At 42.8% G+C, this 24313-nt stretch overlaps 2 protein-coding genes across 6 annotated transcripts in view; one reads left to right on the plus strand and one right to left on the minus strand.

The window, feature by feature from the left end:
• The window catches only part of LRRC38 (leucine rich repeat containing 38), a 175152-nt gene that overhangs the window by 5858 nt on the left and 144981 nt on the right, over positions 1-24313 (plus strand). The gene's annotated exons all lie outside the window — the stretch shown is intronic.
• On the minus strand, positions 5239-20780 carry PDPN (podoplanin). Of its 4 annotated transcripts, none has more exons than XM_048968119.1 (6): positions 19404-20780; positions 8723-8808; positions 8102-8195; positions 7619-7657; positions 6895-7006; positions 5239-6286 (listed from the first exon to the last, which is right to left on the minus strand). In XM_048968119.1, the coding sequence occupies exons 1-6, from the start codon at positions 19471-19473 to the stop codon at positions 6280-6282; spliced, it is 408 nt and encodes a 135-aa protein (XP_048824076.1). In that variant the 5' UTR covers positions 19474-20780; the 3' UTR covers positions 5239-6279. The 4 variants fall into 4 exon arrangements, with proteins under 4 accessions (XP_048824076.1, XP_048824073.1, XP_048824072.1 ...); XM_048968116.1 differs by having other exon boundaries at positions 6905-7006; positions 8102-8234; positions 19404-20771; XM_048968115.1 differs by having other exon boundaries at positions 8102-8234; positions 19404-20490.

Here is a 24313-nt window from a genome sequence, read left to right on the forward strand (position 1 = left end):
TTTCAAACTCATTTGTTACTTTTCCTCTCTATGCCTTCATTGATTCTTACCACTAGCTGGTGCTACAATGCAATTTATTGAGTGTGCTGTCGTGGTGCATCTGCATTATCAGCCTGCAGTGAGGAGTCTTTCCTTCCAGTATTGTCTGTGTATTTCTGGAAATGTTGCTTCCTGTCAGGTTATAAAATCTTAAATCGTTCTTGTAGTTCTTGCTCAGTTTTCTGCTTGAAATGCAGGTATGCTTTATACTCTCAGATGCTTCTATTGCTTTCTGCTCAGTTAATCAAGCATACTTATTGTGGAATTGAGCTAATTATTAATGATGAGGAAATGAACTAGAAAAATCCATGGGGAAAGCTATTCTCAAGAAGTAAGTTCATAATTAGTCAAGCATTTCTGAAACCCAGAACTTCTAGTTCTAAATGAACAGATGGCAGGCTTTGCCTTCATGTAAATTGTAGTTAATAACAACGTGTTCTCATGATCTCATTAATAATTTTGCCTCTCAAAAAAGATTGACGTTGGTGCCAAGGGTAGTTTCCTCAGATGAAGTCTCACTCTGAACCATGGAGGTAACTTGAAGCAGCAGTTTACACTACCTAAATGCTTTTGCTATTTACTAATAAAGCAAAGGCTGCCTGTTCATAATGCTGCTGCAGCCACTGGATTATCTTCTGTTTGAATAATTAAACCTGACTTATGCCAGTTTTGCTGTACCGCTTCTCTGTTCCTTCCATTTTCTGCTTCTCTGGATGGTGCTGCTTGAACTCTCAAAATCAATCACCTTTGCCAAATGCTTTCTGGAAGCACAGCCTTGAAAATGCATGGAATGCACAGCACACCTTGCTGACCAGAATGCTCACTGCTGCAGCATTTGCCAGTCTCAAAATCTGACCTCTCCAGGCTGGAAAAGCCTAACAAGCCATGTGATTGCATGGGGATCTTTGTGGCATCGTCCAACTGTTTGATAGAAAGCAGGGGGGCTGTGGGTTTGGTCTGATGCCTAAATCCACATGGCCTAGACAAAGACACACGGCCAGCATGGTGCTGGGTTTATTTATGCAGCAATGCCTCCATGCTGCAGCTGTGAGAAATGTACAAAGCACCAATTCAAACCTCTTAGAGCACCTACTATCAAGTTGCACATCCAGTGTTACCTTCTGTACCATCAGCAGCCACCCAGCAAAACCAGATGCTGGGAAATTTGATGTTAGTGATAACACTTCAAATTAAAAACTGCCCGAGAAACTATGCTTATGGCCAATCTATTACTTAATCTAGTTAAGTAGGTGAGTATAAATGGTTATCACAGTGTCTCCAGGCATGGCATAGGCTAATTGCTTCAGTGTAGTACTTACACTACAGAACTATAGGTGGTACTATAGTAAATGTATAGTAAATAATATGGTAAATAGGAGAGATTGCTTTAAGTGGAGTAGTGTTTCATCTGAAACATTAATCTTGAGTGCATTCCAGACCCGAGGGCTCCTGGTACATTTGATTATTGGCTTTTTTCCTGTGCTCTTTGTTACTATCTTATATTAAAGAATATAATGTTATCATAAAGCATGATGGAACATCGCTTTACCCGAAGTAATACAAAGCTGTGTCAGGATTAACATGTAAAGATTCGTGTGCTGATGGCTTTTCCCTTAACCATGGTTGTTATCCTTGGCAAGTCATTAGTGTGTACATCATACTCTGTGGTTGCTTACCTTTCTCTTGTGGATGATACATCAGTTCTTTTCAGTTTGAAAGCTTGGCAGAAGGCATTGCTGTGCAGTTGTTGTAGTTCTTAATGCACAGCTGAAGTAGCGTGCAGCTGAGATACTTGCAGCATCATACTGCAGATACCCTTAAAATACAGAATGAATCTAAAGCAACAATTGCTGCGTGTTTTAATTGGTGTTTTAACTATTAGTGAAGGCTTCTAAAAATTATGGGAGTAGTTTAAGATCTCCATAATATTCTTCTGGTAAATGTTTGGCTGTCTCTAGTTACTGAATTCATTCTTCTGATGTCTTCCATTCTTAGAATGAAAACATTCCTTATGAAGAATGCTTGTATGAATCATTCTACTCATACCTAGAGTCATAAATATTCATCAAGTCATTACTTTCACCATATATTACCTCTATATATCTTCATCACACACCCAAATACAAGGGGACAACTATGTTTATGATGCTTTTTAGTGACATCTGGCATTCTCACAGGAAGCCTGGTGCCTGCTTGTCTGTTCAGAAGAGCCACATTCATGACTCACTGCCAAGCTGCAAAAGGGAACGTTGCTGTTACTAACCATAAAGGAATGAACATGATCAGGAGTAAGGATTTTAGGTTAACAGCAAGTGTTGATATATTGAATGCTATTCCTGGTGGATAAAAATTCTAACCTGGCCAGCTGGACGAAGTATGGAGCTGTTGTTTCCTGATGTGCTCACATTCATAGGAAGTCTCTTGACCTCAGACCCCATCCTGCAGACATGTATACTGCTCATTCATTTCAGCTCACTGAAGTATTTGCCCCAGGACAATGTGCTGTTTGACTTCTTCCAAAGCAGAAAAAAAAACCCAACTACATCTATCCTCCTCCAAAACACACACACACAAAACCCCCCACGTAGCTCCTACTAGAAGTAATGCAGCAGCAGTTATTGTTTCTTCACATTGGCAGAATAAAGGAAATGGTGGATCTTCAGAGCTGCTGCCTTCTCTAAGCCATATCCTGGGTACCCTGTGCTCCAGCTCAGTCTGGGAACTTCACGTCCCCATGTCTTTATAGGTTCAGATCTATCACAGCACAGTGTACTTAATACCAAGCCTCCAGTGCTGGAAGCCTTCCAGGTTATATTTCAGTGGAGCAGGGGCCATCTGGTAGCAGTTGGTGTCTCCTAAGATTAATAAAGCTTTACTTTGAACCAAAGGGCAGGATCTGAAGTCCTGGTTAAGACCAAGAGACTTTAATAGTCAATATATGAAGTTAAAGTGGATCTTAATGAGAAGTTTTGGAGCAGGAGCAAAACGTGGCTTACATGGTTGGCATGCAGGCTGTTAGCTGGAGTTCTGTATTTGATCAAGGAGAGCTCCCTTTGCCTTAGAAGTTATCTGCTCTAATCTTACGCCTTTTTCAAATGGGGTCTTACCCCTGGCTTAACAAATGTCCACAACTTACACAATAAGGTGTTTTGGGTTTTTTTTTCCGTTTGGTGGTATTTGCAATTTAGAAGCAACTGAGTTGGTGCAGGAGGAAGTGCTGCCATATGTGCTATTCCTTACAATGGTTGAATAATTCATAATTCCATATGGCATGCTTTTGTTCAAGCATCAAGTGCGTCCTGCAGGGGACCTTCCAGTATAGGCAAGATACTGTCAAATCTAAAGTAACTGAAAATACTGTTCTCTCCTGCTTTAATATTACTGCTTTTATGTGAGTTTAAACCTGTTAGCTAATTCATACGAGTCAGACAAGCCAACTGATAAGTTTTGTGTATAATTGATCTTTTTTTCTCACTCAAAAAGCAGTGTACGTATGGACATGGAAACAAAATACTTCAAGTAATCTGGGCACCTTTCTGTACCATAATGTGAAAGTACAGAGGGAAACTGAAGCAAGGGATCACAGAATCACAGAATTGTAGGGGTTGGAAGGGACCTCCAGAGATCATCGAGTCCAACCCCCCTGCCAAAGCAGGTTCCCTACAGCAGGTCGCACAGGTAGGCATCCAGGCAGGTCTTGAACATCTCCAGAGAAGGAGACTCCACCACTTGTGTGAAAGGTGACTCTTTCTAGCTAACACAATATCTTTAACTGAGCCAAATTGGAAAGTGCATCTAGGCATGTGTGAATTATATTTCAGGGATGGAATCTCATGTGCTAATCTGTAAGAGCCTGTGGCCTCACTTTGCTTGAAAGGTAACTGATGTAATACATTAGAGCTTTCAGAAATGATTGGATAAACTACATGACTTCTTTTCAAGACTAATGCTACAGAAAGTATGAGTCACAGATAAAAAGTGTATTGACACAAGCTAGGTGCCTTTTAAGAAAGTTAAAGTGAAGTCCCTTGTCTTCAGTAACCATAACAAAAATCTCCAGCCCACTTTTGGGGCCAGGATGACGTACTTCAAAAATGCCCAATACTAATTCAGCATTAAAGAACTGACATTAGGTATACAGCAGGCTTAAACCTGTGATAGACTCTCATATAGTAAACACATGACTTTGTACAGTGGTATCATTAACTTTCCTTTCAGTTTAGTTGTACTCTGCTCTTGAGTGTAAGCAGAGCTAAACCAAATGAGATTAAGCTAGAGGTGACACGTGGATGCATTATTCCAGGTACTGTATAACTGTGGACACATTCTGGGATGGATATGCTTTGGTATCTGAGATTTAACTACAGGAGATCAGCATGGAAATGTAAATATATGACTTTCTTTCAAGTCAGTGGCATCTCGTGTGTCTGCATACCTACTCTGTAGCCTCACTCTATGCAAAATAACCTCAGTCATGTTTCATCAGAGCAGACTTTGAAAACAAGTTGAAGTATGTTTCCATTTCATTATGAATTGCCTGCCTGGATGTGATGGGAACAATTTATTGAAGGGGAACTCGTTCTTGTGGAGAACTTTACATTAGAATCTCCCTGGGTAAGGAACAGAATGACTGTTTCCAGTGTTACCTAGAGTAACGTTGGCAGTTTGGAGGTGACTGCTGTTGCTGACAGCGAGCTACAAACCAAAACCATGCATACATATATACTTGAGTTATGAGATTAAAGGGAAGTCTGAACTCAGATGTCAGGAAAAAGTGTGTTTTTTTTTAATAAATGAGACAGAAAAACAGCCATTTCTAGAAATCACAGCTTTTGGATCTAGAGAGTAATTTTTCATGTAGACCAGTAGGAAGGCAAAGCTCACTAAAGCTCAAGCAAGCAAGATCCAAGTGAAGGCTTTCAAGATGTAGTCAACATTTATGTTGCTCAATTGGGATATTTACTACTCTCTCGTCTTAATTTTTCCCTTCTGTTGCTGTGTACAAACTTGGCAGTCATTGCAGACTCACGAGTGCTAAGAACTGCACAAAAAGACCTCCAAATGACTTTTTTCTCAGGTTATTTTTGAAAAATAGAGAACAATTAGTCTGAAACATGGCATAACTTGCATTTTCTTTGCAGGGATCAGACAGATGGGAAAGTTCATGACACAAAGAAGAAACAGCAAAACACATGTCAATCTATGTAAATTGACTTGTTTAATACATGTCAACCATATGAAATGGAAGATTTTTACACCAAACGTTTGATGCTTTAGTTTAGAAAACACAATGCACTGCAGCCATCTGGCATACAAAGCTTTCACTCTGAACTCCTCGTGTTCAGATACTGCTGCACTTAATGTGCCATAGTAGAAAGCTGCAGAGTCCAAGGATGCACTACATGTCACTAACATGCTCTGATTTAGTCTTTCATGCATGTGATCAAGCAGGCTGTTAGAAAAAGACACTTATAAAGAAAAACGTGAATACATGAATTCAAAAGCCTTTGCACATCAGCTCTAAAGCGTGCTGAATAACTGGTTAAAGTGACCCATCAAAACTGGGTATTTTCCAAGCACCCTTGAATTCAGGATGTGTATTCCAATCCTTGTGTCTCTGCAACAAGAGGAGACAGGAAATTCTTGATGCAAGTCAAATGCACAAGCTTTTAGTTGGTAGGTCAGTTCCAGCTGGACCTATTATACTTTGCCACATGATAATGTAAGCATTGAGCAGAAAATCAGTATCAATATCTGAAGCAATACCTCCTTTCTGATAAGAAATGTCCTACCTTGCTAATTCAGTAGATGAACATGCCACAAGCACTTAACCAGCCAAAACACTTAAAAGATTTTGGAAAAAGAAATGCATACTATGTGATGTGAAATAATCTTTGCCAGCAGCATTTGAAATGAAGCTAGCATACATTACCTGCACATCATTTTTCAGATGTAAATGTCATTGCTACTGGAGCTTTTTCCTGTAGGATAATTTTTTTTTTGTTCCTCTGGGATTAGCAAAAATCCTAAGCAAATGTTCCATGCTCTGCAGTCTGTTTTTAGAAAAAGGAAAGTCTTTGGGAGAGCTGTGTGGGATCCCCATAGATGTGGAACTGTTCCACTGTATCTTCCATGGATCATCTTCTCACACTGATACAGGAATAGTCTTTAGTTCTTCTGAAGTAAGAAGCACTTGTGTGTACTGACATGGAATGGCATGGTTACTTGTTTCAACTCCTTTCAGGGCCTGTCAAACAAAACAAGAGAACGTGACATCTTTCTATGTTTCATCAATTTACCCAACTGTCATGATGTGATCTCTTTTCCTCTCTCTCCCCATCTTTCCTTCACCTCTTTATTTTTCTTCCCAGCTCATATTTTTGTTTCTCCTGCCCCTATTCCTGGAAGTATTTGTTTACTGCCCGCTGGTTAATGCTGAGGGAATTCTGTTTGTTAAAATGCAGTGTGGTTTTATAACTATTTGGGAGTTTGTAAAGCATTTTTAGATGGAGTGGCACCAACAACACTCCTCAGTACGCTTCCACAAACATCCAGAGATGAAGATCACTGGGCAGTGTTCACATGTTATCCAGCACTCCCAGAACTTCATTATCCCTCATACCTGTAGGCTGACCCAAAAGCCATGCATGTGATGAGTATTAGGGCGCTGTGCCCGCAGTGTCTGACAGTGTTTCCACTGTCTGAGAAGGGATTTGAAGCGCTCACAGCATTGGCAGCTCTTGTGGCAGGGATGACTTTTGGCAAACTGGAAGTATTCGACATTTCAGAAGGGATTCCTGTGACCTCACTCAGGGGATGCTGCTGTTTGAAAAGCCTGATGAGCAATTTACTTACGAGTACCTGCCTGACATCTTCCTTACAACAGCAATTATGATTCCAGCAAGGATTCCAACAGCTACTATGATTCCAACTATTATTCCAACGAGTGCAATTGTTTCCAGGCCGCCTGAAAGAAAAAATTGAGTTTGTTGGCATGTTTTTCATGAAGATCATTGATAATGGAGATCAGTGATAGAACTGACACATTTATGCTGAATTTCAGGGAAGATTTCCTTCTGTGTTGGGAGCTCTCAGGTAAGCTTGGTAATTTCAGCAGCTTTGTGGGGTATTTTTGTTTGCTTGGATTTTTTTTAGCCTCTGTGCTAGATTGCAAACATGCTGAAGTCACCAAGCTGGTCTGTTCTGTGTCCTGAGACCTGCAAAGCCATGCACACTGTGATCTGTGTAGACCACAAGACCCCTCACAGCTCCATTCCTTCCTCTGCACACCAAGGCCTCCATGTTTGTGTTGTAGTGAGGGACCCAACACTGCCCACAGCACAGAGGGATGATCACCTCCTGCTGCTGATAGAAGCCAGGAAGCTGATGGCCTTCTGGCCACCTGGGCACACTGCTGGCTCCTGTTGTGCCAACACCCCCAGGTCCATTTCTCCACGCACTCTTCCAGCCACTCTGCCCCACAACCACAGCAATGCCTGGGGTTGTTGTGGCCAAAGTGCAGAACCCAGCACTTGGTATCACCTGGCACTTAAGATCTCCCTTGTCTTTGGTTTAATACCTTTTTCAGTTTTCTCTGTCTGTTCCCCATTCAGTCCACCTGTAAAGTAAGAAAGAATAATTACTGAGAGGCTTTATACCAAGTTCTGCATCCCAATTTACTGCACTGTGTCTAAGGAAAACTTTTACTGACTGTTAACACAGTGGTATGGAGCTGTGTAATAGGTTGTTTTTTGATAAGTAATGAGAGACTAAAACTCTCAAGAGTGAATGCAAAGAGCTCTTTGAAACTATAGAAAGATAAGCTAATATCTAAAGGAATGACTGCTGTAATGTGTAACAGTGGCATTTAAGTCAGATCTGATTACGTCGTTTTTCTGCATGGAAACTTACACAAGATGTGTTTAGTACAGTTCTCTACTTCTGGAATTGAGTTCGTATTCAAGACCAGCTTAATTTTGGTACTTGAATTTTCCAGATATTGTATTTAGTAAATAGTATGAGATTGTGATATATTAAAATGGAAAATGGAAGGCTGTTTTACCGTCAGCGGTTTCAGTGTTAACTTCATAATACGTGGCGTTATCATTTTCTTCAGGCACGTCAAATGCACTTTCTGTGGTCATTAGTCTTCCAAACTGCAAGAGATTTGTTACACTCTGTAGTCTTGTGGGCAGCTAAAAGAGTTCGGGGAGAAAACAGAGGGGAAAGAAAACCTCAGTATGTTCAGTGTATGAAGGTAAGCATTTACAGCTCTCGATCTGTCAGCTGATTGCTCTTCCCTGCTATAAAGGCTTTGGTAGATCAGATGAATTCCCAGCAGGACTACAGAAGCGCAGGACAGGATGCAGAAGGTTGCAGACCTGTCTGATCTTTCTGGGTCTGCTGGTTTTTTTGTTAGTTTGTCAGTTTGGAGAGAGAGAAAGAGCTAGAAGAGGCAAATGGCAACAAAGAGACAGCACAGATGTACTGCCAAAAATGCTTTGAGCACTGTCACCTTCAACCTAATTGCTAGCAAAGCAAAAGCATTAGCACGTGGTCTTGATTTTTCAAACTCAGAGCTGTTCTCTGTGATTTATGATGGTTTAAAATCTAAGCAAGGAGACAAAAGCAGATTGTGAGATCTGGGTAACAGAAAGGAGCCTTTCCTTGGACTGCTACTCACCAGCGTCGGTAACTCCTCAAACTCTGTGTCATTTCTGTCTTTGAAATCGATTGTTGCACTTTCTTCTCCTTCTAGAATGGCACTTGCTGAATAAAATTAAGAAAAATAGGTTGGAGGTTCAGTTGATAGTTACACATTCTGGCTGCTTTGACTTCTAAATTGTCAAATGTGAGATATACATCTGCCTGCTTTGCACTTAAGTTTGCAATATCGGTTGGACTTTCTGCCTTCTCCTGTGGGATAAAGAGCTTAAGCACACACCTGCTGCAGTGTTTCAGTGCTGTGCAAGGACTGATCACTAAACATCTTCATTCATTCAGTACGAGTCTTCCCCTCCATGCAGGTGAATGCAGCTACTCCATATTTCAAGCACTAGCTCAGTCTCAGCTGCAACCTTCATCTTTAGGGCTGTCACTAATGTTTATGGGTACAGCTGGAGTTCAGAAAGTATTACTAGTATTACTACAGAAATCTATTGAGTGGTTTTTAAGTGTTGCAAAGCTGATTTGCCATAGCTCAAATTGGTTTTTTATGTCTCCTCTTTTTGTTCTGGACTTACGTGTCATCTATCCTCACATTTGGCCCACACAGCCAATTTCTCATGTATATGGCCGGGTAGGGAAAATGAAGTAGAACAAGACAGAACACAAAAAATGTAAATATGTATGTGAAGATAATTGGCAGTTATCACTGGAAGCACAGATATCATGTGATAAAGTTGCATGCTGACTCATGAGACTGCAACCACGCACACTGTGATGCCAGTGTAGTCTGATAGCTTTTGGGAGTCTGTAATTCACTGTGACTACGAAGCTCAGAAGTAAAGCTGCTTGCTGTGCTGCTGCCTGAGCATAAGACTTGTGCTAACTGCAGATAGCAGTGTGTGACTGTAAGCAGAGAGCAGACGTTGTCCTGATCAAAAAGCATCAGGCATAAAACATGAAAACTCCTGGATAATTATTTCCTGGATGCAGATTTTGTGCCAGACTTTTCCTTCAGCAAATGGGGCAAAAGTTTATATGAACTCCTTCAAGCATAGTTTATCCCTTCACACGTTCAGCATAATTCTGAGTTACTGCAGGGATATTTTGCAATGGCAGCTAAAAGTGGTGTGGGGGAGAACTGCGCTCATTCCCTCCAAGCAGCAGGGAGATCTGCAGGGAGAGGTGCTGGAGAAAACCCTGGATAGACAACACATCATTTACCTGAGCTGTTTGTAGGGTAACCACTATCAGATGCTGATTAATTATGAACAAAATATCAAATTCTTTCTTCCTTTTCAAGGTAGTTTATACAACAGCATTTGTGGAACAGGCTGCCCAAGGAGGCTGTGGATGCCCATCCCTGCAGGCATTCAAGGCCAGGCTGGATGTGGCTCTGGGCAGCCTGGGCTGCTGGTTGGTGACCTGCACACAGCAGGGGGTTGAACCTAAACGACCATTGTGGTCCTTTTCAACCCAGGCATTTTATTGTGTCATAATGGAAGAAGGTTAGAATTGCTTTGGATTTTCAGTACATAAATCTATTGGTAATTATTTTTCTTTAATTCAAGTTCCATTTGACCTTTATGGAATTTTCAGCTGCCTTCTTTAAATGAAAAATGTTATTTCGAATGAAAAAGCCCAGATGTAATTTGAAATGATTTTTAAAAAGGCATCAGTATTTTAAAAGGAAACATTTCATGCAGAAGGTGAGTGATCAGATATCAAAAAACCCAAATTATTCTTCATTTCCATTTGCCACTGAATTGTACTGGGAATATACAGATATATCTCCTTCCTCCCAAAACTCATCTTTGAACAAAATTAGTGCTCATCCTTCTCTAGCAATGCAAGAACAAGAGCTGTGCCTTCTCCAAAGTACTAAATACTGATCTAAGCTTGGGTTTCTGGATCTTTATTTACCCCAGTAAACAACTTTAATTTACAAGCCCAAATAGAGACACATTTTCTATTTAAGTTCCAAAAGGTGGGTGTGAAAATAGTACTTCAGGCACTAACAAATGAAAAGCATGAAGCCTAATGCAGCCAGCCCAGTAGGTCAGCCAGTCTCCCAGAAGTGCTCTTACAATTCACAGAAAGACCAGAACAGGGCAGGGTGAAGCATTCTTCTAAGTTAGATGGTAAAAATAATGCCTTGATCCTTTTTTAATCAAGTGAGCAGCCTGGCCATTTGTGTAGATCATAGAATCACAGAATGGTCCAGGTTGAAAAGGACCACAATGATCGTTTAGGTTCAACCCCCTGCTGTGTGCAGGTCGCCAACCAGCAGCCCAGGCTGCCCAGAGCCACATCCAGCCTGGCCTTGAATGCCTGCAGGGATGGGGCATCCACAGCCTCCTTGGGCAGCCTGTTTCAGTGCCTCACCACCCTCTGGGTGAAAAACTTCCTCCGAAAATAGATAGGAGAAAAAGGTTTGTCTTCCAGGCATGTTCATTATCTCTTTAAATTATCAGCGTGTTTTAAGACACAGTGCTATTCTGTAGTGCTTAGGTTTGGTTTGTGTATGCATTACAACATTGAGATTATGGCATGCACGTGTTAAGTGTAAAGAAATAAACTGCAGTACAGCTCACCAACACGCACTGCATGCATCAGGTAGATCTGTAATCGCAGCCAGAACTGAAGAAATCCTTTATTCACCAAATAAGCACAGACGGAGAAAACCAATTATCAGAGAAAAACCCCAGATGGAAAGCAAAGTAAGTTTGGTATGTTAAAAACAAGCAGCATACTCAGGGAAGATAATTTTACTCCTGGCATGGCAGCAGCTTCCAGCCTTGAAGAATTACCTGACAGTGAAGGCAGGAAAGGAAACGGTGTCACAGAGGAAAGGTGTGGAGAACTGGTGAGTGTCACAGATCATGGAAGTAATCATTTTTTGTGTGGTCGAGTTATCAAAGATTCCTGGCAACCAGTGATGTGTAGCGAATGTATTTCAGTGTGTTACCATAGGTACACAGTGACTGACAAAAGGAAATGGCCTGGATTGAGCTGACCTGATTTTAGGTTCTTTGTGAAGGTGTTTTAATAAGGATTGTTATAGTGTTTTAATAAGGACCTTTTATAGTCTGTAGAAGAAGATAAATGCTTCCAGAAGGTGATTCAGCTCTCCTGAGATTTGGATCATCCTCTGGGAGTGCTTTTCTTCACTGAAATGAGAATAATAAGGCTCCTATATTAACTTCCTGAAGCTCTGAGGTTGACCTGATTTGTACAGGTCTGTAGGGTTTGTCCCAGGCCTCTCCACTTTGAAGGTGTCACGAATCTTGCAGAAGCCTACAGCTACAAATGAGAACTGCATACTGTGCTAAAGCTGAGGTCCTGTTTGCTGGAGCGTGGTCCCTGGGCTACATTTCCAGGTCTGCTTTCTGGACAGATGTGTTCTACACATTGCTGTGTAGTTACAGACGTTGCTGAACTGTCATCAGGAGACTCTTTTGTTATTGGTATGTTGCATTTATAGGAAGGAATATTAGATATTAGCACAATTCAGAGAAAGCTGGGAATAAGCTCAAGGCCAGGCAGGTATCTGGAAACTGAAGCAGAGTAAAGTGGCAGCAGTGCCCATTTGTTTTTAACTGTGTGGCTTCTTGGATGCTGTAGCATCTACTGTTGACATCAAAAAATAATGTGGGATGTAAGCTCATGTGTACTTTGGTCATTAGCTGGCTTCATGTAGTAAGAGCCATAGGGTCGAGTACTGGTTGTGTACATGTTCTTACTGTGATCTTAAGGGAGGCTGTAAATAAAAAATATCGCCTCACAGCACTGAGATTGTCCCCAAATAGTCTCCAAATAGTCCTGTGGCCTCTTCTGTTTGCAGCTATAGGTTGCTGTGGATGTGAATTAATCATTCCATCTCTTTCTCCCCACGTTCCAGCTGTGTGCATTTCAGTTCAAAGTCCCCAGCTGCTATCAGCCCTCAGCTTCTCACACCAGGAGAGAATCTGATGGCCTTAAAAGTTTAATACTGCTTCAAAAACACTGTGTGGTTAAACGTCCCATGACCCAGTTAGGGAAAGATGAGCTCACTTCTCATTGTTATTCATAAAGAGACGATTTACTAGAAAAACCTCTCAGGGTTGCTTTCAAATCACAGTGCTTGTGTTGGAAAGGAGAGTGGGTTGTAAAACTCTTGTCTATTAGAATTTCTTTCAGGTGTCTCCAAAAACAACAAAGATGTTTTGAAGATGACAGATGTTGGAGGATCTCCTTTTTCCCAGCAGCCTGAACAAACCCAGATGTGAGTGGGCAAAGGCAGCTCAGAGCCTTTCCTTGGGCTTAGTCCTGAAGTAGGAAGCTCTCAGAATGGGTCATTTGGTCATTTCTGTCTCTGCAGTGGGTAAAAACTGCAGATCTTAAAGGCTTCCCTCTCTTAAGAGCCGGTATTCATAATCTTCTTCCTGAGCTACTGAGCGAGTGGTGTTTGAAGGCCTGCATGTGCATGTTCTGTGCACAGCCCAGGCCATCCTATGATTCCATTGAGCCATCCTGCCTGGGCTACATTTGCCTCAGGATTTGTCCTGACACAGAGCTCCCTGCGTTCTCCAGACTCCATTTGACTGTGAGCCTTTTCCCATGGAATGTTTCCACAGTGCCAAATCCAGGCCCCAACGGTTTGGGACTTTTTCTGAAAATGAGTTTTGTTAAAATAAGCCAGGTTCTCTTTATTTGCCTTTTGCATTTTGAGCCTTTGGACAGCTAAAATTTTCAGACTAGATAAAGGCAAGGAATAATTTCTTGAGAACTGCAGTTCTCATTTGTAGCTGTGGCTTCTGCAAGATTCGTGACACCTTCAGCACCCTGAGAACTTTGGGCTATTTGGGGCCATGGCACTGGCATGTATTGTTGGTGGGCTTTTTTCTTAATTGATTCTGGAAGTTGCAGTTCTCTATCATATAAGGAGTGTCCTGCAGTGTGCTGAGTGCCTAACTGGGTTGCTCAGGACTGTCTGACTGATTGCTGACGTATTCATTGCTGCTTCCTTACACAAACCTTGACAGGCTTTGCTCTGTGTAATGGAGGAAGCTGGAGGACAGAACTACGGTGAAAGTATCTGCCAGTAGGAAACACTGCTGTGATGCACAGGGAAGGATTCAGTTCAGCTTTATTTTGAGCACGACTGACTTTGTTCATCTCTTCTGTGCAGCTCATGACAACGTTGTGCTGAATTTTCAGAAACATTTCCTTTGGTCACCACACCCTGCTGCAGATGGTTTCTATTGCTGTGACTGCTTTAAGCCAGAGGAACAAAGCCAGGCTTTAAATTTAAAAGAAGCACTCAGCTATTTCTGAAATAAGTCCCACCTTCTCAATGCTACAGTATTATTTTGTACACTGTCCATATGTAGATACCCACAGGAAAGCAAAACAAACAAAAAAAATACATATATATTTTAACTGGGGCAGATGTTAAGGAAAAAACAGCTGCTCTTCAAATGCTGGTGGTATGTATGTGACCCATAACCAAAGCTATGTAACAAAGCCACAGGAGGAAAAGGTGGTCACTTGCAAAGCTTCCTCTCTGATACATGACACAGCTGGCCACAAAGCTGTGGTTAGGGATACACTATCTAACTCCACTGAGGGGTGTTTCTTTCTAAATCATCTTTGTGGAGCTGAGACTTGCAAGGCTTGTGACTTTAAGAAGGCTGCTGTCAGTCTGTCTGCTGTGTACACTGACCTCAGAGCTGCTGCACCAGGAACCTGTCTAAACCACTGAATGACGATTTCTGCTGTCCTGTAACCAGAAGGTTGCCCTGCTGCAGTCTTATGGCAATTTTCTGGTTTCTGAGCAGGAAGGGTTTGGCTGGGACAACAAGATTGGAGGTATGAGCAAGTTTCTTTGGGATCATTCTGCAAGTGGCACCTAAAACTGCAGTATTACAATGCCTCTTATCAGTGCATGGCTGGAAGGGAACAAATGTTGGAGCTGAGGCTCTCCTGCCTTAGTAAAGGGCTCCTGTTTTAGCAGAGGGGTTGGACTTGACGATCTCCAGTGGTTCCTTCCAACTCCTATGGCTCTGTGATTCTGTGAAGTGGCCTCAGGAGAGAAGTATAGAATTCTATGCTCTGGATAAGCAAGTGTTACAGAACGTACAGCAATCACACAAACTGTGTACAAATACAGGGGTCTGAATACAGATGAAAGGAGTTAAGATATGACCTCAGATACTGTAATAAAAGAATCTTCCCTGAATCACTTCCTTCCAAAAACTATCCACTCACATCTGCCAGCTCAACACAGCTACTTCCTGCAGTGCTTTATCACAGCCTTTATTAAGGTGACTGACCCCTCATAGCTGTCAGCAGAACTGTTTGCACCATCATTTCCTAACTCATTTCTTTGAGATACGCACAGAGCTGGATGCTGCTTGGGCTTTCATTTTGCTCACAGTGGTTCTTGGCTATTTGCTGTATATTACCACACAGCAAGAGAGGTCCATTCGGATATGTTTAGTCTGGCATTCATACTAACTAATAACACACTAGATAATACTTGGATGGGTTTCATAGTCAAAGAAATGTTCTAATATGCATTTAGAATGAAGCCTGTCCTCTGTGGGCTTGGAGGGGAGGGGAGGGGAGGGGAGGGGAGGGGAGGGGAGGGGAGGGGAGGGGAGGGGAGGGGAGGGGAGGGGAGGGGAGGAAGAGAAAGTCCTGCCTGAGGAACTGTGATACAATTCATGCCGGCCATTGTGGCATTTGTAAGCAGCAAATACAAAGATACACAAGCATGAAGCAATGGGAAAACAACATGGAAGGGTACACAGCATCACAGTTGGTTTCCTTTGAGTCTTTGGCAGGGCTACTGCAACAGTGGGTTGGAAACAAATCGGTCATCATTTTTCTCAGTTTCCTTCAGAATTTCCCAGTGTCCCTGTATTCCCAGTCCTGCATTTTGTTATGAAGTGGAGCAAGCTTTGTGCCACGCAACAGAGTGAACTGTGCTGCTGCATGAATGCAAACTGAAGATATTGAGGTTTGGTGCCCTTCTAGAGCCTGCCTGTCTGCAGCCTGGCAGTGGGACGCAGGGAGCACTGGGACCTGGCAGCCTTTGGCTTCCATCCTGTGGTCCCTGACCACATCCAGACAAAAAACAAACAAACCAACAAAACAAACGTGCCACTGAGGAAGGCTTTAAGTTAGGGCTGGGCAAACCGTAGTTAGTTTTGTGGTGTTGCATGTATGGTTTGCCTCAAATGACACACAGAGGAAACACTGCATGCTTCTGTCAGAGACCAGCAGCATGTACACAGTGGGCTAACCTTGCTTTACTATTTTTTGATTCTTAATGTTCTTCTATCTCTCTTTGGTTGTCAGTTGCTTATTTTTTGTGGATTTAGAAATACAGGATCTGAGGGAAATGCATGGATTCTGTGGAAAGTTGAGTTACGAGCGCTGAGAATCCAGCCTCTGTTTGCAGTTTTACTGTGGCACCTGAGTCGATGAAAGGCTCACTTGTAAGCTTGTAAATATGACAGTTTCCTTTCTGTATAAAATCACACAGATTCAAAAACTTACTCCTACCTTTGGAGAAATGGCTGGGCATGTGTCCCAGTGAAGAGGAGAATGCAAATGCTGTGTTCTTTGCTGGTCATTTTAGCAAGATGCAGCAATTCACACTCACTGCTTTGTAGTCCCACAGTCTAGCATAGATGTGTTGAACGTTGGGGTTTGCACGAGGAGGCACTGCATAGCATTGCCTCTTGTTAAGACTGGGTGCACATACTGTTGATGTAGCTCAAGTGACATGTGGGAACTTGTTAGCAATCACGTCCATTTTTGTGCATGTTATGTGACAGCCACTAGAGTGATCCCCTCACCCACACTGATACTGATACTCGCACCATAGGGAAGGTTTCAAGTCAGGAGATGAGCTGCCTCTAAAGCCTCCATTGGAATACTCGTGCTTTTCATCATGTGATGAATGCCCTGCCCAGCTAACTTCCATTTCAGTTGGACTGATCCCGTTAAGCTTTGCCTGAGGCTTTCATATGCTGACCAGGATCACAGAAGGACAAATGTATCTGCTAATCATTCAGAAGGAAATGGATTAGTCTGAAAATGCATGAGGTTATGTGGAGTGCTCAGGGCTGTCCTTGGGTGGTCAGTATGACAAAGGAGTTGGCTGTTTCAGACAGGATTGAAACCAGGAATGGATTACACAAAGCATACACGAATGTGTTTTAAGTAGGCAATGATGTTACCAGGTTTTCTTTCTGAATTCTTCCTATTTACTGTCGTCAATTTTACCTGGAAGCTCACATATAAATAAGGAAATTAATAACTTAGTTTTCTTCTTTGCTACATCAGTGTTGTATGCTATCCTTTCACAACTTCTGTACTGCTTTGTGACCCAGTCAATGCACTCTGTCCATTCTAATGGATATGAAGTTGCTGACTTGGAGCCCAAAAATTCCTCTTAACATTTCCTGGGTTTTTTTAACAGAAATCATCATTCATTTTTAAGTTACTGATGTTAGATGTAACTCACTGTGCTTTGAGCAAAGAGCACTGACGTGCTTCCAGCATCTCCCAGACTCCTGTTTCTCCCTAACATGTTGTTCACAGGTTGGCTGATAGTCCAGTTACTGTGATAACTGCTGTCCTTCACTCATGTTTCTGGCTCTGAAATTGTTCCTTTCCCTCTGGGTTTTGTAGTGTTGCAGCAACTCAGAGATGGCAGATGCTAGTGAAACTACTAAAGCTCCGCATCACTATGTGGATGGGGAGGAGGACAGTGCTCAGATATGTGATCAGTGACAGAACTTACTTAGCAATTTCAGGAGGAGCTTGGAACAAGCAGCAATCCTTTTGGAAGTTTACTCTCTGATCAGAACAAACATGGTGCTTTTTTGGACTCAGCCTCAATCCAGAGACTGGAGTGCCCAACTACAGGAGTAGCTGCACATGTTTGTGACCTGGTCTGCGTTAAGAGGCATCAGAATCTGACGAGGAAACTTTTCTCTTGAACCCTCAGGGCAAACTGCCTGCCTCAGTGATTCAGGTATCTGAATATACCCACTCCACCTCGTACATCTGCAAGGCAACAAAAATTTCCATCCTCACTGCTCAAAGCAATTAGATTGCCAATGGTGATGCGTCCATTCTAGGGTTGTTCTAACTCAGAATTGTTGATGGTTATTGGCAAGCAGCAGTGAAACAAATACTTGAGCCTTGCTTATTATATCTGGAGCCTGCTTTTGAATGTTATCCTGAATGATAGCCCCACTTGAAAAGTCATAAAACCTAGACAGCTTTAGGAACCCCAAAACCATGTTCTAGGTCCATCTACAGAGTTCAGAGCAAATTATACTGGTAATAAAAGTGAATAAAAATAGAATCCTCCATACAGGAAAGTTGAGAGGAAATGTACTTTCAAATTCCTCAAAAGCCTAAAGATAAAAGAGCATTTTTCCTGCAGTTCTGGTATACAAGAGCCTGCCTAAGATAGTTCTATAAAGCAACATTGCCTTCTTGTCTCATCTTTAATGCCTGTAAACTTCAGTATCTTTAATACTGGTGCATTGGGAAGATAAGCCAGCTGGGACCCAGTGAAAATAATATTTAGCATTTTATCTAATAGGGATTGCTTTTAGATTTTCTGTGCAGTTTTGAAGTGTAACTCTGAACTATGAGCCTTATACCCTCACATACAGAACATCAGGAGCTCCAGTTAAGTCACAAGCCAACGCTGACACGTACAGCATGTTGCTACAGCTGTTACTTCCATTGGAATGATATTGATTGTCACCAGGCCGAAATCAGGCCGTGCGTCTCAGGTAGGGTCCCAAAATCCAAGTGAGACGAGGGGCTGGAGAGAGATGACCTTTGAGGTCCCTTCCAACCCAAGCCATTCTATGATCCTAAGTCGACTGATGCTTTGGAAAAGCTGCTTTCAGAGAACTGTTACTGGCAAACAGAATGCCTGTGTTCTGCAGCAGAGGTTGCTGGATTTCACCCCTCCAGGCACTGCTGCCATCACTGTGCACACGCTGGGCACGTTGCCTCATGGCCAACTCATTCACATGGCTCACATACTACGCAGAATAAATATGAATGTGAAGTTCCTGGAATAAAGCGCTTTTCAGGCCAATTCTGATTACTGTCCATAAATCACTGTGTTAGAAAGACTTCTAATTTTTCTTGTCAAATTTAAAAGAAATAGTTCACCAGACAGACTTTTCCAGGCATGTAATATTTTCAAACCTGCCGTAGGTAATAATTCTTCCTCTTTAGTTTCCCTCATGTGCACACATTGCTTATGGCCAAGGGAGTATTAACCTCTGAGTACAGAAGTTAAACTCTTGCACTGAAAGATTTAGAAGTGACATTCACAGCAGAGAACGTCACCACCTAAGTGTTGGTTACAACTTTTTGCCTGCAGTCTTGCATGTGGTGAAACCAAAGGCACTTCCAGGAGTGCTGATGAACGTTGCACTGCTGCTCCCTTTGCTCCTTCCTCTGCTCACATGCACAGAAAGTCCTTTCCAACAGCACAGAACCCAGCACAAAACTTTTGCTGTCTCTGTCCTGACACAACCGTAGCAACTGCTGAGTGGTTGCTTTAAGGAAGAGCCTTATAGACAGGACAGAGAAACGATATCATCTGAGTAAATGCACAAACTGCTCAATTAAAAGATCTGCAAATACTTTGAAGTAAAGATTTTTCTTACCTTCTTCAGCAAGTGCTACGAGGGGCACGCTCCCTAGAATGAAGATGAAGAATGGAACTTTAATAAACATCTTCCTTCCGCTTAGAGAAGAGCTTTCCAGTGCTCAGACCAGACGGATTCAGACTGATAAATTTTTAGAGTCAAGCAAGAATTGAGATCATGAAAAGAAATCACTGCAGAAACGACTTTGGTATTCCAAATATTCCTTTAGCTGCCGTTGCTGAAAGGGAGAGGTTTGCACAGATGATAACTATACAGCTAAAGCAAAGTATCTGAGTGGTGTCAGCATTTTTCTGTTTAGCAGAGGGGTGGGAGCATGCCTAAGGTGGTCTCAAAAGAAGAGCCAGGCCCGCCCTCTGCGCTGTTTGGGCAGTGCTGAAGTTATGATCTCAGCCCAGGTTTAAAGTTACAGGAGCTGTTGTGGCTTTCAGAAGACTTTTATTTAGCAAAGGGGGAAAGAGGATTCAGGCAGAGAGAAGCGTTCAGGGAGTTCCCTCCCTTCTGCAAACTGTCCCTAAAAATATGGAAGGAACAACACTAAGGACGTTTGTCCTGTTATTTCCAGCTGTGAACTGATGGGTTTTTATTTCAAAGCGAGACCCCGTGTTTATCTGAGTATGTGTGGTAATGAATGTGCTTTTAGGGATACTGAAATAGTTCTAGGACAGGGTATTTATTTAATTCTGTAGTAAATACCGTCTGACTTCTTCTGCACGTCTGAGTGTCTTTCAGCCTGTGTCCTCAAGTGACATGCTGGCTGTGCTCTAGCATTTATCTTTGACCATGGGCTTCCAAGCCTCAGCGCTGCTTTCATATGTGAGAGAGAGAGGATTTTTCCTTCTTGTGTACAACCCTAAGTAGTACAGCTGTACAGCTTTCAGTATAGCTCTTGTTACTCCTGTACACATTTCTGTGCATCAGCATCAAGTGTCTGCAAGAGTAGAGTAGCACCAAAAATGTATGCAACATGCTAAACTTTAAGCTCTCATATAGATAAGGATTTTAACACAGGTGGGGATGAAGCAGGGCTCTGGGAGCGATGATTAATCTAAATCCTTTTCTTAATTTTGGGCAAGTAATGAACTACTAATTCAGAGGGTTGTCACCAGCAATGCGGTCTGGTTGGGATCCTGACACTATTTGTGCTCCCCAGGGGTTGGTGCTGGGTTCGGTTTTGTTCAGCATCTTCATCAACACCCTGGATGATGGGATAGAGTCTAACATCAGTAAGTTTGCCCCAGGAAGGGCTGGCACACTGAAGGGCTGTGCTACCATTCAACAAGACCTGGAGAGTTGGGCAGGGAGGAACCTGATGAGCTTTAGCAAGAGCAAGTGTAGAGTCTTGCAGCTGAGGCAGAATGACTGTATGTGCCATTACGTGGTTAGGGGATGACCTGCTGGAAAGGAGCTCTGTGGAGAAGGACTTGGGGGTCCTTGGAACACAGGTTGGCCATGAATGTGCCAGCAGTGTGCCAAAAAAGCCAATGGGTTCCTGAGGTGCATTAAAAAGATCATGGCCAGCAAGGCGAGGGAAGTGATCCTCCGCCTCTACTCTGCCCTGGTGAGGCCACATTTAGGCTGCTGTGTCCAGTTCTGGGCTCCCTAGTTCCATAAAGACAGCCATGTCTTAGAAAGAGTCCAATGCAGGGCTGCAAAGATAGTAAAGGGCCTGCTGGAGCATCTCCTGTTTGAGGAAAGGCCGAGTAAACTGATGCTGTTCAGCCTGGGGAAAAGAAGACCGAGAGGGGATCTGATAAATGTTTATAAACATCTAAAGGGAGGTGGGAGGCAAATGGATGAGGCCAGGCTCTTCTTGGTGGTGCATAGCAATAGGACAAGGAATAATGACCTCAACATAGGAAGCTGTGAACTAACGGTAAGGATGACGGAGCACTGGAACAGGTTGTGCAGAGAGGTGGTGGAGTCTCCTGGGGAGATATTCAAGACCCATCTGGACACCTAGCTGTGCCACCTATGTAGGGAGGTACTGTAGGAGGGGGTTGGACTCGATGGTCTCTTGGGGTCCATTCAAACCACTGTGATTCTGGAATTCACATCTATTCAGGGACCTCTTGAGTTTTCATCAGCGTTCACATGTGAGCTGTCTTTGCCAGTGTGAGTGGAGGAGGTGACACCAAGTGCTCTGTGTTGCTCTTTTGCCCCCTGTTTCTGTACTGTGGAGTCCTGCAGTGCCAGCACACCAGGCTCTGAGGCACAACAGCTGAGATATAGAAGTTTCCCTTCTACTGATAACAGTGGAGGAGGTTTTAACTTGGAGAGGTAAAAAAGCAAAAGAACCACACAGCTGGGTTGTTTTTCTCAGTGAATGTGAGTCAGAGCTCTCATTAAGACCCCACCACACTTTGTTACAGAGGAGTAAAGCAAGTCTAAACATCAGCATTGGTGCAGTCAAGCCAAAAGGACTGCAGATGGGAAGTGCAGCACCTTCCATAGGGCTTCTCTTTTGTAACTTTAAAAATGAAAGGTGCCAAAGGAATTTCTTATAGGTAAATTAATGGTGCCACAACTGTTCTTGTTATCAAAGTTCACCAGGAGACTAGGATGAGAACAAGGAAGTGTTGATGCAGAGGCAGTGGGTGATACTGGCTTACTGAACGTTGAAGCAAATGCTCTCAAATAGTAAATAGCAACATGTCTTGAATCTTAATCTGGGATTAATTACTTTTGGATAATGTTGCTTGAGATGTTGTAAAGATTGTTCACTTGGGAAATGCTGCTGCTATGAAACTGAGATTTTCTAGGGGAGGATGGCAGTTCTAAGGAAAATTATTTCCCAATTGGAACAAATAGTTCTTTATGAGAATGGAATGCTTAAATTTCTGTACATATTTTCACATAGGCTCTGAAAGACAAACTGGAACCAGTGACTGCTCTTCTGTTTACTTCAAGTTCCCAGGAACAGAAAAGTGGATCTGTTTAGATCTTCATCCTCAACCATGCTCTGAGGACCTTCCATTTCTATGGTCATTCCTATAAACAAATCCCTTGGGTTTATGAGTAGGCCTTCCTGAAGAAGGAGAAGCTATTTGCTGAATTAAACAATTTCTTTCTTTGCACAGCATTCTGAGCATAGAGGTGGAGCTTTTGGGCTTTCAGGAATTGGACTTCCATTTCCAGTAGCTACTAGAACAACTTTTAAACGTTTTCATTGTTCAGAGCAATGAGAAATAGCTTGTCTCATGCCCTGCTCTTTTCTATTCCAGCCCACTCCTCAAAAGTATTTATCAAATAGGTACAAAAAAGGGAAAGAAGCTTGCCTGCAGTTGCAATACAATTAGTAGAAAGGCTTGGATGTGTTGTTCCAGCTGTTTCAGGATGAAGCAGTTCCTTCTGCTTGCCTTCTGCTGAGAGCTGCACATTGCTGAATAAGGACATTGAGGTCCAGAGCCATTGCTCAGCACGTGGTGAGAAAGAAACACAAATTCTTTGAGAAACACCAATGTACCCTTAGGGAGGTGTGGGACTAGGCAGAGAAGGGAGCAATTTTCCTCTGAACCCCAACAAATTAGGGTTTGCTAATAGAACTGTGGCTCACTTCTGTGGCTTCTTCTGTAAGCCAAAGGGTTTTGTGAAAATAGAGGAATTATACTAAGGTTCTGATTGAATAATATTTCCTCTAATGCAGCAGTTGTGCTTTGCTTTGCAGTAGAATATAGGCACAGCTTTTTCTGTTGGTATGTATTGGACTCAGGAGTTGGACTCGATCTGTGTGAGTCCTTTCCAACGTGGGATATTCTCTGACTCTGTGATTGGTTGCAGATGTACACATTTACTCAGATGCTATAAGAAAAAAGTTTAGGCCTACAGAGGGATGTTGCAATTTGGTCTTTTTGTACAGGAGCATCACAGTGGTTCCTGTGCAGTCTTCCCATGAGCTCTTTTCCATGCAGAGGGTGGTGAGGCACTGGAACAGGCTGCCCAAGGAGGCTGTGGATGCTCCATCTCTGCAGGCATTCAAGGCCAGGCTGGATGTGGCTCTGGGCATCCTGGGCTGCTGGTTGGTGACCTGCACACAGCAGGGGGTTGGAAATGGATGAGCACTGTGCTCCTTTGCAACCCAGGCCATTCTGTGATTCTGTGATTCTTTCTAAGAGGAGAATGCTAAGTCGTGCATGGGTCACTGTGTTTTGATTGTCCGTTGTTGTGTTTTGGGTGTTTTTTTATCTCAAGGCTGCTCTGCATGTCTTTAATCACAGCGGTTTAAGGGAGGAGGTGGAAATGGCTTGAAGTCCTGGCAGCCCTTTTACTTTCATTTCGACATCTGTTCTTCCTGTCTGACCCTATCCCTCAGTCCTGCAGCCCTGTGAGCGGCTCAGGCTGCCTCTGCACTGGCAAGGGTGGAATCATGAGACACAGCTGGAGGAGGAGGAAGCAGTGCCTGCATCCTGCCGAGCATTCTGTCTCAGTGGCAGAACTGAGCTGGCTTTCCTCTGAGTCAGCTGTGTCACTCTGTGCCCCCAGAATGCTGCAGTTGAGCACTGAAGGTCTCCCCACTGTCGTAGCCAGATTTCACTCTTTATTTCTACCTCCAGAATAATTTTTTTATGTGTGGAAGCTGCTTGTGGCAGTGATATGTGCAAAGAGTGAATCTGTAATGTAAACGATTCAGGAACTGAGGGGGGTCATTCTGTGACTTGTTGTAGGGTTTCTTTGCAGTAAAGCCAAGTTGCTGTGTTAAAAGCAATGGAAAACTGGAGCTCTTGGTGGGTCTCTTCTTTCAACACTGGAACATTTCCTTAGACTAAATCAGGGGCTGCTGTACTTCAGTACCTGCTGAAGGGGTGGGTTTGGCTGCAGTGAGAAAATGGGAAACGACTTGAAAAGCAATGATTCTTAGAGAAAACAGCTTTTATGTTCAACGTTGCACAGCCTGCAGCTGCCTGTGGGTA

Source organism: Lagopus muta, chromosome 21 (genome assembly GCF_023343835.1).
Source record: "Lagopus muta isolate bLagMut1 chromosome 21, bLagMut1 primary, whole genome shotgun sequence".
In the NCBI taxonomy this organism is placed as follows: domain Eukaryota; kingdom Metazoa; phylum Chordata; class Aves; order Galliformes; family Phasianidae; genus Lagopus; species Lagopus muta.

Bases quoted from the DNA above. Each gene is read 5' to 3' on its own strand.
- PDPN (XM_048968116.1), bottom strand. From the start codon at position 19,473: ATGTTTATTAAAGTTCCATTCTTCATCTTCATTCTAGGGAGCGTGCCC. The intron at 8,809-19,403 runs GTAAGAAAAATC...AATTTTATTCAG, and splicing joins CGTAGCACTTGCTGAAGAAG to CAAGTGCCATTCTAGAAGGA. The intron at 7,007-7,618 runs GTATTAAACCAA...TTTTTCTTTCAG, and splicing joins GACAGAGAAAACTGAAAAAG to GCGGCCTGGAAACAATTGCA.